The 16008-nt window shown below is 39.8% G+C and overlaps 1 protein-coding gene across 2 annotated transcripts in view; it reads right to left on the bottom strand.

Annotated features, from left to right (window-relative positions):
* Nucleotides 1-264: 264 nt before the first annotated feature.
* The window catches only part of SLC28A2 (solute carrier family 28 member 2), a gene marked incomplete at both ends in the record, with an annotated part of 39432 nt that continues 23688 nt past the window's right edge, over nt 265-16008 (bottom strand). For both annotated transcript variants that reach the window (XM_082682035.1, XM_082682036.1), the window contains 8 exons: nt 265-382; nt 10501-10612; nt 10779-10877; nt 13113-13194; nt 13784-13981; nt 14156-14324; nt 14756-14886; nt 14969-15094. In XM_082682035.1, coding sequence (XP_082538161.1) covers nt 265-382; nt 10501-10612; nt 10779-10877; nt 13113-13194; nt 13784-13981; nt 14156-14324; nt 14756-14886; nt 14969-15094 — 1035 coding nt within the window. The remainder of the gene's footprint in view (nt 383-10500; nt 10613-10778; nt 10878-13112; nt 13195-13783; nt 13982-14155; nt 14325-14755; nt 14887-14968; nt 15095-16008) is intronic.

Here is a 16008-nt window from a genome sequence, read left to right as displayed (position 1 = left end):
AGACATTTTTTGACATCGTAACATTTATTATTTCAACTCTAAGCTCAGACAGAGCCCATAAGGAATTTCTTATTTGGTTCAGCCAAATAATGGAAAAACGAGTGCTAATTTTCATTACTGACATACAGTGAACCAAAATGAATATTTTACATTTACTATTAAAGATCAAGGTGAATTAGCTGTAGAATGAGAACTCTGAGTACGAAAATAACTTTGCCATCAAAAAGCCATCCAGATCAGGATTGTTACGGAAATGCACCAGCTTTAGGCACAGACAGCATTGGTGTAGAGGTCACAGCATTTAGCAAGGGCTATGGCACTGAACTCTTTATCTTCCCAGGGACCAGGAAAAGAAGGAGGGTTGGTGCCATTCAGAGAGGTACTGAAATGAAAAGCCAGAGAGATACATAGTGGGTCAGATAAAAACAATGCAACAAGATGTATCAGTAAGTTCTACCAAGCAGGTGAAAACAAAAACAGAAACTTATTAATGAATCCAATCACAATGACCAAATATTTGGCTGGCCGAAATGTTCTTTCGGTTTTTTCCATAAGATGGATCTAGTAGCACTTAGTTGTCTTTAACTTCATTCGAAACAATTGTATTAGATTGTATTGTGACAGCTGTCATATCAGCATGCAATTAAAAAAAAGAACTTATCAAAATTGGTGAATTTTTGTGTAGCCATTTTAATATTGAAGATGGAAGAAAAAAGCAACATTTCAGCATATTATGCTTTATTATTTCAAGAAAGGTAAATGCAACTGAAATGCAAAAAAAAAAAAAACAAAACGATTTGTGCAGTGTATGGAGAAGGTGCTGTGACTGATCGAACATGTCAAAAGTGGTTTGCAAAGTTCCATGCTGGAGATTTCTCGCTGGACGATGCTCCACGGTTGGGTAGGCCAGTTGAAGTTGATAGTGATGAAATCGAGATGTTGAGAACAATCAACATTATACCACGTAGTAGATAGCTGACATACTCAAAATATCCAGATCAAGCATTGAAAATCATTTGCCCCAGCTTGGTTATGTTAATTGCTTTGATGTTTGGGTTCCACATAAGTTAAGCGAAAAAAACCTTCTTTACCATATTTCTGCATGCGATTCTCTAATTAAACGTAACGAAAACGTTCTGTTTTTAAAACTAATTGTAACGGGTGATGAAAAGTGGATACTGTACAGTAATGTGGAATGGAAGAGATTGTGGGGCAAGCGAAATGAACCACCACCAACCACATCAAAGGCTGGTCTTCATCCAAAGAAGGTGATGTTGTGTATATGGTGGGATTGGAAGGGAGTCCTCTATTATGAGCTCCTTCCAGAAAACCAAACAATTAATTGCAACAAATACTGCTCCCAATTAGACCAACTGAAAGCAGCACTCGAAGAAAAGCATCCAGAATTAGTCAGCAGAAAATGCATAATCTTCCATTAGGGTACGGCAAGACTACATGTTTCTTTGATGACCAGGCAAAAACTGTTACAGCTTGGCTGGGAAGTTCTGATTCATCCGCCATATTCACCAGACAATTGCACCTTTGGATTTCCATTCATTTCAGTCTTTACAAAATTCTCTTAATGGAAAAAATTTCAATTCCCTGGAAGACTATAAAAGGCACCTGGGACCGTTCTTTGCTCAAAAAGATAAAAAGTTTTGGGAAGACGGAATTATGAAGCTGCCTGAAAAATGGCAGAAGGCAGTGGAACAAAACAGTGAATACGTTGTTCAAATAAAGTTCTTGGTGAAAATGGAAAATGTGTCTTTTATTTTTACTTCAAAACTGAAGGAACTTTTTGGCCAATCAATAAATAGGACAGAATTAAGCGTATTTTCTCATTCATGCCCAAGATAGTACTAGCAAGAAATCCTATACAATGTGTCTGCTTCTCTGTCCAGTTCATAACCGTAGTCTTTTGGGGAATTTCCTGTCCAAACATCACTGAAGCAACATTTATGCCTTGTAATGATTTAGAACTGAATTTATTCTAAATAGTGAGATGGTACTCCAAAGCCACTTTCCTCTTGAGAAAGGAAAACAGCTCAGGCTTTGTGTGTATGTATATATGTATATGTGTTTCAGTTTTATGGAGGTATAATTGACAAATAAAATTGTAATATATAGAGAGTGTACAACGTGATGATTTGACATATGCATATACTGTGAAAGGATTCCCAACATTGAGTTAACACATCCATCACCTCACATATTTACTTTTTTTTTTTTTTTTTTTTTGGTGAGAACACTTAAGTTCTATTCTCTTAGCAAATCTCAACTATATAATACAGTATTATCAACTATAGCCACCATGTTATACATTAGGTCCTCAAACCTATTGATCTTATATCTGAAAGTTTGTACTATTATACCAGCTTCTCCCTATTCCCCTATGCCCCAGCCCTAACCACCATTCTATGAGGTTTTTTTTTTGTTATTTTTTTTTGGATTCTGCATATAAGTGAGACCATGCAGTATCTGCCTTTGTCTGGCTTATTTCACTTAGTGTCATTGTTCATTCACATTGTTGCAAATAGCAGGATTTCCTTCTTTTGTAAGGATGACTAACATTCTATTGTATACATACACAATATTTTCTTTATCCATTCATCTGCTAGTGGACACACAGGTTGTTTGCATACCATGGCTACTGTTAATAATGCTGCAGTGAACATGGGAGTGCAGGTAGTGACTTTGTTTCCTTTGGACATATACCCAGAAGTAAGATTGCTGGATCATATGGTAGTAGTTCTATGTTTAATTTCTTCAGGAATCTCCATAGTGACTGTACCATTTTCCATTTCCACTAAGAGTGTATAAAGGTTTCCTTTTCTGCACATCGTTGCCAGCATTTGCTATCACTTTTCTTTTTTATGACAGCCATCCTAACCGGTGTAAGGTGATATCTCACTGAGGTTTTTATTTGTATTTCCTTGCTAGTTAGTGATATTGAGCACCTTTTCATGTACCTGTTGGCCATTTGGTTGAGTTCTTTAGAAAAATGTCTATTCAAACCCTCTGCTCATTTTTAAATTGGATTACTTGGATTTTTTGCTATTGAGCTGTATAAGTTCTTTGTGTATTTTGGATATTAATTCCTTACTGGATATATGGTTTGCAAATATTTTCTCCCATTCTGTAGGTTGACTTTTCATTTTGTTGATGGTTTCTTTTGCTGTGCAGAAGCTTTTTAGTTTGATGAAGTCCCAATTGTTTTTTGTTTTTTGCTTTTTAAAATTTTTATTAGTTTTTGGCTGTGTTCGTTCTTTGTTGCTGTGTGCAGGCTTTCTCTAGCTGCAGCAAGCAGGGGCTACTCTTTGTTGTGGCACATGGGCTTCTCACTGCAGTGGCTTCTCCTGCTGTGGAGCATGGGCTCTAGGCGCGCGGGCTTCAGTAGTTGCGATGTGTGGGCTCAGTAGTTGCGGCTCGAGGGCTCTAGAGTGCAGGCTCAGTAGTTGTGGCTCACAGGCTTAGTTGCTCCACAGTATGTGGGATCTTCCTGGACCAGGGATCGAACCCATGTCCCCTGCATTGGCAGGAGGATTCTTAATCACTGTGCCACCAGAGAAGTCCCCCAATTGTTTATTTTTGGTTTTGTTGCCTTTGCTTTTGGTTTCAAGTCCAAAAAATCATTGCCAAGACCAATGTCAAGGAGCTTACTCCCTACATTTTCTTCAAGGATTTTCAAGGTTTCAGGTCTTATGTTAAAGTCTTTAATCCGTTTTGAGTTGATTTTTGTATATGGTGTAAGACAGGAGTCCAGTTTCATTCTCCTACAGGTGGATATACAGTTTTGCTAATGCCATTTATTGAAAAGACTACCCTTTCCCCCATTGTATATTCTTGGCTCCTTTGTTGAAAACATGGGTTTATTTCTGGGCTCTCTATTCTGTCTGATTGATCTGTGTGTTTATTTTATTTTATTTTTTGCGGTATGCAGGCCTCTCACTGTTATGGCCTCTCCCGTTGTGGAGCACAGGCTCCGGACACGCAGGCTCAGTGGCCATGGCTCATGGGCCCAGCTGCTCCACAGCATGTGGGATCTTCCCAGACTGGGGCACGAACCCGTGTCCCCTGCATCGGCAGGCAGACTCTCAACCACTGCGCCACCAGGGAAGCCCTGTGTTCTTATTTTTAAGTCAGTACCATACTGTTTTGATTACTACAGCTTTGTAATATAGTTTAAAATCAAGACGTGTGATGCCTTTAGCTTTGTTCTTCTTTCTCAAGATTGCTTTGGCTATTCGGGGTCTTTTGTGGTTCCATATGAATTTTAGAATTGTTTTTTCTATTTCTATGAAAAATGCCATTGGAATTTTAATAGGGGTTGCATTGAATCTGTAGATCACCTTAGGTAGTATGAACACTTTAATAATATTAATTCTTCTAATCCATAAACATGGAGTATATTTCCATTTATCTAACCCTTCCACTTTTCATCAATTTTTTTTATAGTTTTCAGTGTACAGATCTTTCCTCTCCTTGATTACATTTATTCCTAAGTATTTTATTCTTTTTGATGCTATTGTAAATGGGATTGTTTCATTAATTTCTCTTTCCAGTAGTTCATTGTTATTGTATAGAAACACAAATGATTTTTGTATGTTTATTTTGTATCCTGCAACTTACTGAATTTGTTTATCAGTACTAACAGTTTCTTGGTGGAGCCTTTAGGATTTTCTATGTATAAGATCATGTCATCTGCAGACAGAGACAGTTTTACTTCTTTTCTGATTTGGGTGCCTTTTATTTCTTTTCCTTGACTAACTGCTCTGGCTATGATTTCCAATACTATGTTGATTAAAAGTGGTGAGTGTGGTAATTCTTGTCTTATTCCTGATCTTAGAGGAAAAGTGTTCAGCTTTTCACAATTCAGTATGATGTTAGCTGTGGGCTTGTCATATATGGCCTTTATTATGTTGAGATACATTCCTTCTACATCCAATTTGTTGAGAGTTTTATCATGTAAGAATGTTGAATTTTGTCAAATGCTTTTTCTGCATCTATTGAAATGATTATATGGTTTTGATCTTTCATTTTGTTACAGTGGTATATCACATTTATTGATTTGTGTATGTTGAGCCATCCTTGCATCCCAGGAATAAATCTCACTTGATCATGGTGTATGACCTTTTTAATGTACTGTTGAATTTGGTTTGCTAATTTTTTGTTGAGGATTTTTGCATCTATGTTCATCAAGAATACTGGCCTGTAATTTTTTCTTATAGTGTCCCTGTCTGGCTTTGGCAACAGGTAATTCTGGCCTCATAAAATGAATTTGGAAGTGTTCACTCCTTTTATGTTTTTTTGAAAAGTTTGAGAAGATTGGTATTAATTATTCTTTAACTGTTTGGAAGAATTCACCAGTGAATCTGTCTAGTCCTGGGCTTTTTTTGTTGGGAGGTTTTTGATTACTGATTCAATCTCCTTACTAGTAATCATTCTGTTCAGATTTTCTATTTTTTTATGATTCAGTCTCAGTCAGTTTTATATTTCTAGGAATTTATCCATTTTCTTCTATGTTATCTAATTTGTTGGGATATAATTTTCCATAGTAGTTTCTCAAAATCCTTAGTATTTCTGTCTTATTAATTGTAATACCTCCTTTTTCATTTCTGACTTTGAGTCTTCTCTCTCTTTTTCTTAGCTTAGCTAAACATGTGTCTATTTTGTCTGTCTTTTAAGACAAATGGCTCTTAGTTTCCTTGAACTTTTCTGTTGTCTGTTTTTGCCTCTATTTCATTAGTTTCTGCTCTGATCTTTGTTATTTCCCTTCTTCTATAGCTTTGGACTTAGTTTGTTTTTCTTTTTCTTGAGGTGTTAAATTAGGTTGTTTGAGATCTTTCTTTTTTTCTTAACGTAGGTGTTTATCAATATAAACTCCCCTCTTTGAACTGCTTTTGCTGCATCTCATAAGTTTTGGTATATTGTGTTTCCATTTTCATTTGTCTCAAGATATTTTTTCAAGTTTTTTCCCCCAGTTTTATTGAGATATTATTGACACATAACATTGTATAAGGTGTGCAATATAATGATTTGGTATAGGTATATATTGTGAGATGATTACCACAATAAGTTTAGTTAACATCCATCAACTCACACAGTTACAGATTTTTCCTTGTGGTGAGTAAAGATATTTTATTTCTCTTTTGATTTCATTTTTGACCCATTGTTCAGGAGCATGTTGTTTAATGTCCACATATATGTGAATTTACCAGGTTTTTTCTTGTTACTCATTTCTAGTTTAATACTATTGTGGTCAGAAAAGACATTTGATATAATTTCAGTCTTCTTAAATATATTAAAACTTGCTTTGTAGCCTAACATAATTTCCATGTGTACTTGAGAAGAATGTGTATTCTGCTGTTGTTGGATGGACTGTTCTGTAAATGTTGTCAGGTCCATCTGGTCTAACATGTAGTTTAAGTCCGATGTTTCCTTGTTGATTTTCTGCCTGGATGATCTATCTGTTGTTGAAAGTGGAATGCTGAAGTCCTCTACTATTATTGTATTGTTGCCTCTTCAGATCTGTTAATATTTGCTTTATATATTTAGGTGCTCCATGTTGGGTGCATAAAAATTTACAGTTGTTACATCCTCTTGATGAATTGACCCCCTTATTACTATATAATGACCTTCTTTGTTTCTCATTACTGTTTTGGCTTAAAGTCTATTTTGTGTGATATAAGTATAGCTACGTCTGCTTGTCTGAAAAACTCTCTCTCCTTCAAGTCTGAAGGACAACTTTGCCAGGTAAAGCATTACCAAGCATTGGTTGGTAGTTTTTTTCTTTTTAGTATATCATCCCACTTTTTTTCTGGACTGTAAGGTTTCTGCAGAAAAATCTGCTGATAGTCTTATGGGAGCTCCCTTGTATATAACAAGTTGCTTTTCTCTTGCTGCCTTTATCTATGCTTTCTTTGTCTTAGTTTTGACAGTTTAATTATAATGTGTCTCAGTGTGGGTCTCTTTAGTGTCCCAAAGAGGAGAATTGCAGCCAGCATCTAGATGCAGGCTGATTAGAAGCTGGACCCTCAGGCACCAGCTGGAAAGTATGCAGTCAAACCCCTTCCAGGGAAAGAGTGGGAGATGAACATTTTTGACTGTTTCCTCTACACTGAGCCTTGTGGGGCAGGCGGGGGGTGGTGGGGAGGTAGGCATAGTACAGTCTTAAAAATTGGAGCACTAGATGTTCAGTCTAAACCCTTCACTGCTTAGGGATAAGCTTAGAGTTGGGAGTTTCCTTCCATTATATGGTGCTGTGCCAGGGGTGGGTTTTATGATGAGACTGTTTCTCAGCCTTTCCTACCCAATTCAATGTGGGTATTTTCTCAGTTGTAGGAGTCATTCAGCTGGTTTCTGGATTTTGCTTAGAGGGAATTACTCCATGTGTAGCTGTACATTTGGTGCATCCATAGGAAGAGGGAAATTTAAGCCTCCTTTGTTGTTATCTTGGTCTGGAGTCACTCCAAATATATTTAGCAGGAATGAACTGGACAAAAACATTATCTCTTTCAGATTTTAGACACTAATGATGCTTAGGATGTGACTTTAGGCAAAAAGTCAGTTTCTGTTTTGAAGGCAGAAATGACCAGGAAAGAGTATTCTACTAATTTTTTAGTGAAGTTCAGTGATGTAAAGACAACTCATCATTAAACACAAATTAGCAATTTTCACTTCATTCATTTACTTTAGACTATGCTTACAATGACATCCACTGAACTTCCCCAAGAACATAGGAGTCATAACTATGCCAGACCAATGATCTATCCAGTTTATAATTCATCTTTAATAGTACAGCAAAAGGATTATTTTTTTCAGAGGATGTTTGTTGCTTTCTCTGGTGAAAACCTCCAAACACAGGAGGGTAATGTCTGTTAACTTGCCATAGTAAACTGTTAAGGAGCTGGTACCCAAACATCTACCTATATACTGAACAGATCATTTACTTAATGACAACTTCCAAATCTATCTCCAGTTCTTTTTTCTCTCCTGAACTTCAGACCCAAGTTGGTTTGTGAGTTGCTTAACTTGATGGTCCCACAGGTACCTCCAAGTCAACATATCCACCTGAATTAAGCCATAATCTCTCCCCTTTACTCTCATTCCTGGAACTAGTCCTCTTCCTGTCAGTGAATGAATGGCATCCCTCAGACCCACTTGCCCAAGCCGGAAAGGGTACAGTCATCCTTATCCTGCCTTTCACTTCAATAACCAATCCTATTGATTCTCCTTGTTCTAGTGCATCTTCATCCTCACAACTACTTAGTATCAGCTCTCATCATCTCTTACTTGGGAGTATTACAGCAATGTGTTTATTGATCTCCCTGACATCCAAATGGCTACCAGCATGATCTTTTGAAAAAACATACCAGTGTTAAGAATTCTATAAGTCAAAGTCTAAATTCCTTACCATTTCACACAAGGCCTTATAAGATCTTTCAGCCTCATCTCTCAGAACTCTCTTCATTCACCCATATATCACTACTAATATACACATCTTTTGCTTTTGAAGAACCAAACATTCTAGTTCCTCAAATCTTTCATTTTGTGTGTCCTGTAACTAGTTCTTTCAGCTTAATGATATACTCTCTTTTTTTTCAACTGACTTCTTTCAGTGTTTTTTCTTTATCTTTGATTTTCTATAATTTCAAAATATGCTTAAGTATAGTTCTCTTGGCATTTATGCTGCTTGGTGTTTTCTGAGCTTCCTGGAGCTGTGGTTTGGTGTCTGACATTAATTTGGAGAAATTCTCAGTCATAATTGTCTCAAATATTTCTTCTGTTCTTCTCTTGGTATACACATTATGTGTATGTTACACCTTTTGTATTTGTCCCACAATCCTTGGATGCTCCATTCTGGTTTTTTTTTTTTTTTTCAGTCTTTGTTCTCTTTCCTTTTCAGTTTTGAAGACTTCTATTGATATATCTTCAAGCTAGGAGTTCTTTCCTCAGAGGTGTTTAGTCTACTAGTAAGCCATCAAAGACATTCTTCATTTCTGTTACAGTGTTTTTTGATCTGTAGCATTTCTTTTTGGTTCTTTCTTGGGATTCCTATATCTCTGTACTTACACTGCCCATCTGTTCTTGCTTGCAGTCTACTTTATCCATTAGAGCCCTTAGCACATAAATCATAGTTGTTTGGAATTCCCACTCTGATAAATCAAAATCTCTGCCATGTCTGGTTTTGATGCTTGCTCTATCTCCTCAAATTGTGTTTTTTGCCTTTTAGCAGGCCTTGTACTTTCTTCTTGATAACTGGACATGATGTACCCAAAAAAGGAACTGCTGTAAATAGGCCTTAGTAATGTGGTGGTGAGGTGTGGGGAAGGGGAAGCATTCTGTAGTCCTAGGATTAGGTCTCAGGCTTTTAGCGAGCCTGTGCCTCTGCACTGTGAATTTCACAAGTGTTTCTCAGTTTTTCCTCCCCCTTTAAGTGGGATAGGATGGTTAGAGTGGGCTTTAGTTGGGTATTTCCCTACTTCCAGGTCAGGTAGGCTCTGATAATACCCCAGCTGGTTAGGTTCTGGTTAACTAGTTTCTCCTGAGGGCAGTCCTTGTTTAAAAAAACGGAGTGCTCTGGTGTATTTCAAAATGGCTCCTTTTCCCCTCCTCCTGCCAGAAGAATGAGGGGATTTTGCCTGATATTTACTGTGAGAACTTGGTCTAGCTCCCGGAGGTAAAACTCCCCAAAGTGTAGGGCTGCCCCCTATAACTGGGTCCCCCCAGAGTTTTTAACATCCAGACCTGTCCTCACTGAGGCTCCAGCAATTAGTGTCAGGTTTTCCTGCCCCAGCACAGGATTCTGTGGCAGTTTCCGCTCATGAGTCTGCTCCAGTAAGCCATGTGTTTGCCTGTCTGTCTCTCCAATCTTCAGGTCAGCAGTTTGCCCTGTGTCTCTTACAGATCCAAGAAGAGTTATTGATTTTTCAGACTGTTCAGTTTTTTTCTTACTGTTACGATGGAGTGGTGACTTCTGAGCTCCTTACATGCCGAACCAGAAAACTATTCTAATAATATCCCAGAAATTGGTAAACAAGTTCATTTTTACACTATCCGAATGCATCATGATTTTATCAATTCAAGTTTATCCTCTCTCAGTCTTCATTTCTGTCTGAAGAAGGCTGTAAGTTTTTAGTCACTTAGGACCATTGCCAAGTCTTCACCTACACCTTATCTATGTTCCAATCACAATAAATACATCACTTCTGATCAGGGAAACCACCCTCTTTTACTTCCCCTCACCCTCCACTTCTCAGTGCCCCAGCAATACAGGTAAAATCTGTCACTTGTCCATGCTAGAGCTAATAGTGAGTATGCATCTAATAAGAGAAAAGAACGGAGATCTAGACCACCACAAATACCTGTCTCCCTTCTTATACACTCTATTCAGCATCCATGTGATTACCCTCAAGACCTTACTTCTCCCCACTCCCAGAAGACTCCTGAGTGGAGGAAAGCATAGAGGAGGAGGGGGCAGGGATCCCAGTGCTCACTCACCTCCGAAAGAGCTCTCTGCAGCACACATAGGTCTCATAGGTTCGATTGGTGAAACTTGTGTTTAGGAAGGAGACACAGTCAGTTTCAGCTCCCCTGGGGACATAGAGGATTCCTGGGTAAAGGAGACAGAGATGCTAAGGGGAAGCTTTTACACATGTTCCTTAAGGCTCTTAATTCTTTGGGTATAAACTGAGAACACTGTAGATTTGGTGCCTTTTCTATGCATATGTGAGATGGAGAGTTAAAACAATATTCTGAGACTAAGCTGAGACACTTACCTGCCACACAAGCGCTGATAAGGGATACACAGGCCCCTGTGAAGAGGGCACTGACCACAACCTTGGACAAGTCACTCTTCCGGTGGGGCACCATTGATGCTGCGGACAACACAACAAAATAATTCAATCTCTTCCCCACAAGGCAATTAGGCATACCCCATGAAACCCCATTAGAAGAATGCTGAGGATCAAAATGCAGCAGATGAATAGCATTCTTACCACCAACCACCAGAGGCTGGACAGTGGTACCCTAAGAAGTGTGTATATTCATTAGTCCTAAGGGGTCACTAACTTAGACATTCCCCAGGTCAAGGATTGTGTGTCTGACCCTAACTATTTAGTGGTTCTGTGAATATTCCCAAGATATATCTGAATTAAGCAAAGCCCTGGGTTGCTCCAGACAGGTGAAAATGCCTTGGGTGTTCACTAGTTGAAATCTGCATTCTTAACCTGGACAGAATTAGACAGACTATTTTGAGCCAGAGAAATAAGGAGGGCAACATTCACCTAAGCCTTAGTCACATGATGCATATCCCACTACTGGAGGACAAGCTCACAATCAGATTGTAATCAGGCATCAGAATTAGAATACAGGGACTTTCCTGGGGGCACAGTGGTTAAGAATCCGCCTGCCAATGCAGGGGACACAGGTTCGAGCCCTGGTCCGGGAAGATCCCACATGCCGCGGAGCAACTAAGTCTGTGCACCACAACTACTGAACCTGCACTCTAGAGCCCACAAGCCACAACTACTGAAGCCTGCACACCTAGAGCCCATGCTCAGCAACAAAGAGAAGCCACCAAAAGGAGAAGCCTGCGCACCACAACGAAGAGTAGCCCCCGCTCACTGCAACTAGAGAAAGCCCGTGCACGGCAACGAAGACCCAACACAGCCAAAAATAAATAAATAAATATTTTTAAAAAAAGAATTAGAGGGCTTCCCTGGTGGCGCAGTGGTTAAGAATCTGCCTGCCAATGCAGGGGACACGGGTTCAAGCCCTGGTCCGGGGAGATCCCACATGCCGCGGAGCAACTAAGCCCATGTGCCACAACTACTGAACCTGCGCTCTAGAGCCCGTGAGCCACAACTACTGAGCCCACACGCCACATTTACTGAAGCTTGCGCATTCTAGAGCCCGTGCTCTGCAACAAGAGAAGCTACCACAGTGAGAAGCCCGCTCACCGCAATGAAGAGTAGCCCCTGCTCGCAGCAACTAGAGAAAGCCCGCGCACAGCAACAAAGACCCAACACAGCCAAAACTAATAAATAAATAAACAAAAATAATAAAATAAATAAATAAATACATTTATTAAAAAAAGAATTAGAATACAGACAAGTGTTTAACAGAAGGGAAAAAGATAAACTGAAAGGAAATTGTTTTACCTCTAAATTGATCGATCAGCTACCAAGTGAATCAACTTAATGATTCTAGCCCAGAATATGAGTGCCATAAAAAATGGACACACTGAGCTGTATTTTTCTTACACTTTATTTCTCACTTGGATCTTCCAAACTCTTGGAATCCCCTGCCTTCAAGGACAATTCCACTTTCCTCATATTATTTCCTCCAGCCATCACCATTCAGCAAGATTTTCAGCAATCTAATTGTATCTATGTATGCTTCACATACTCACTCCTCCCACACCTGGTGACTTGTAGCTTTTAATGCAACACTTCACACCACTTGCTCTAATTATCTATCTGCCTTACGTGTCTGCTGCTTTTATTTGTCCTTTGATTCCTTGTGCAATGCTTAATTCTGTGAAGTCAACTGGTGTGCAGCATAATTTCAGAAAGTACCTTCACTACTGAATAAAAAACAAAATACCTTTACTATATATGCACTATGTCCATTTAATTCTAATTATCTATCTGCCTTATGTGTCTGCTGCTTTCATTTGTCCTTTGATTCCTTGTGCAATGCTTAATTCTGTGAAGTCAACTGGTGTGCAGCATAATTTCAGAAAGTACCTTCACTACTGAATAAAAAACAAAATACCTTTACTATATATGCACTATGTCCATTTAATGGCAAAATAAAAATAATATCATTATAGTCTTCCTCATAGGGAAAATAAAAATAAAATTGGTCTTTTGGGCCTCCATCTGAAACGGAAAAAAATGGCAGAAGTTGAGATTGCAAACCCAGCCTGGGCTTCATGAATAGTCAGGTAGCATGATTACCTTAACTCCAAATTAACTTTCACCTGAGAGGCCCATTTCACATCAGCTTCTCTATCTGGTCTCAACTCATACTGAAGCACCAGGAGTGCCCACTACAGATGCTGGGAACTGGCTGGCATATTGGGTAGCTGGGAAAATGAATTAACTCACTCAAGCCTCCCAGTGTGATTCCTATGGAACTAAGATTGGCAAATCCACAGAGTGAAAATGTTGTAATGATTTCGGCTCTCACCTAGGGAAAACAAAAATAAATAAGTACACTCAGTCCTATATGTGCAGTCGTATAATCATGATAGACGTTCCAGAGTACTTAGAACCCCCAATCTTGTGTGTGCTACTCTAAGGAATATGGAAAGGATGCTCAGAAAACAATCGCTTCATGATTTATTATAGGGATAATGATATGGAACCACCATGGCCTCTTTACCCAGTGCTCTTCTTGTTGAAGCCTATGAATTAGGAGGTCTAGGAATGAGGCTGATTGAGAGAAAAGAGATAGAGGGAGAGAAAAAAGGAGCTCAGTTTATAGCAATTTAAACTTATAAATGAAGAAGGAGACCTTAGACTATCAGAAATAGTATCCTCCTTGGACTGCCCCAACTGTAAAGGCTCAGTAATTACATTCTAGAGAGAAGTTGGGTCAGAGAGTAGGGGACTAGCACACAGACCTCAGGGCAGCTCAGGCACCGAAGCTCAGCATACTGTTACTCTTGCTTTGTGGTCAGGCCTGGGACCCTGGAAAGGGATCTGTGGGTGTTAAACTTTAGCGTAACACTTTTTGTCTGCCTGGACTGTTTATGCTTTTCTAGATTGTCACTTACAGAAATCCACTGTTTCTCGCCTCCAATCCACTCTTCTACTCCAGAGAGACGTTTGTTTTTGTACTGAGACAGTTGCTGATAGGCCACAAACTCATTTGTGAAGAACTTGATCCCCACCATCTCAGCCACCATCGGACAGTCTGCCCACTCGACACCCATCATGAAAACCATGGGCCTTAGGATATAGGAACAGATGACCTGGGTGAGAGAAAGAGACAGGAGACAAAGACTTCTCTGAAGCCTTGACTCAGTCTCCTCCACCCTTCTCCTCTCCACGCTCCCTCAGTGCACTGTGGGTCAGGAAGACATGCACAATTCAAGGACTACTTAAACACACCCTAGAGGAACAGCCCAACAAATGGAATCCTTTACCTGAAAAGTGAGTCCCTGTATGTCTACCAGTTCCCCTAGCCAGGAGAGGGCAGCATTGATGAAGGCCAACACGGCCAAAAAAGCAATCAGGTTGGCTGCTACGTTAGCAGCAAGGCCTATGGCATCTGTGGCTCCATTGCTGGCAGCTTCCAGAACATTCTTCTCCTTCCTGTGGTTATTGGGCATAGGGGAAGAATACAGTGTCTAGAGCAATCTCGGCTCCTCACAGAAGAGCTGTCCCAGTGTCCCAGCAGTGCAGGAGTGCAACAGGAGACTGCAAGAACAGCTTGAGAGATGATGGGGGTTCCTGGTGACCCTTTTTGTGGAAATAACACTGAAGCAGTATCAGATTTAATCGCCATGAAATGGTACTGACACAAAGGACAGGGGATAATGGCATGCAGAAGAGAGAGGCAGGTGGGAGGGTTAAACAAAAGAAAAAAATCAACATGATTAGCTAAAGGCAGAGGTAGACAAGAGGAGATATGGAATCATATTATTCCTTCTCCAGGAGACTTGAAGCCTCTACCACCATAGCACCACTCTTGACTCTGCACCTGACCTCATCATCTCCCAAATTATATGCCTCATTGGACTCACCCACGGGGCAATTTTACCCCCTCCTTATTCTTGAACTTGGACTCCTCCACTTCTGGATATACCAGCTTTGACAAAGCAAGAGCAGAAGGGGCAGCCATCACAGAGGCAGAAATCAAGGATGACGTGTCAATCTGTAAGGCCAGACTTAGGAATGAGCATCTACAGAACCCAGACTTGGGCTCACCCAGGAGTGATCAAACAGACTATGCTTACCCCAAAGGATATGAAGGCTCCCAAGACAGTGCCTGAGATGGTGGCAAACCCTCCAGTCATCACTGCATGGACTTCTGAAAGCGTCATGTCTGCAAGGTATGGACGGATGAGCAGAGGTGCCTCTGTCTATAAAAAAGGAGAAGAGAGTCAGATTCAAGAAGGTGCAGCTCCCCATCCCAGAGTGCCTGCCCCAGCTCCGGGCACACATCCCTCCAGTGTGGGTGCTCTTCCAAAACTAAGCTCTGCTTTTAGGCTCTCCCAGTGTCTGGCTCACCCCCTCTGGCACCTAATCATATCCTGGCTAGCACTCTTCTCATGTGTTTTCATATCAGTTTGTCTCATCTACTTAAAATTTAGAATGCTATAGAAGACAAACAGTATATTTCTTTTTTACATTCTCAATGTCTAAAACTATATACTCAGGAATTCCCTGGTGGTCCAGTGGTTGGGACTCCGCACTTTCACTGCCAAGGTCCAGGTTTCGATCCTTGGTTGGGGAACTAGGATCCCACAAGCCACGTGGTGTGGCCCAAACAAACAAACAAACAGAAACTATATACTTAGTGAATGACTTTAGTATAGTGTACTTACTGCGTACATATTAATTGCTTAAAAGGTACTCATTAAATGAATTGCAAATAGATTACTGAAGCCCAATGTTGATGAAAGAATCAAAAGAAATAATGTTTGTGAAAATGGTATGAAATTATGAAGACCCAACTATGTAAAATATATCTAGCATTGACCTAAGAAATACTTATTATTTAATGAGTGACAACTATGTGCCTAGTGCTATATGATATGCTAGGGACATTCCTATGAATAAGGCAAAGTTCCTACTCTTAGGACTTTACAGTCTAGCAGAGGAAACTAAGCTGATTATGGAGAATTTCAGCAAAATGCAGCATGCTATGGTAGAAGTGTACAGAAGTTTTCTGAGAACATTTCAAATACCATTAATCAGCCTAGGGCCTTAGGAGAGAAAGACCTCAATACTAATTCCTCGTCAGTTTGACAAGCCATTGTCCCTAACACTGAGT

This window comes from Grampus griseus, assembly GCF_964374135.1.
Source record: "Grampus griseus genome assembly, chromosome: 2".
NCBI classification, from domain to species: domain Eukaryota; kingdom Metazoa; phylum Chordata; class Mammalia; order Artiodactyla; family Delphinidae; genus Grampus; species Grampus griseus.
This window is presented reverse-complemented; position numbering and strand designations above follow the sequence as displayed.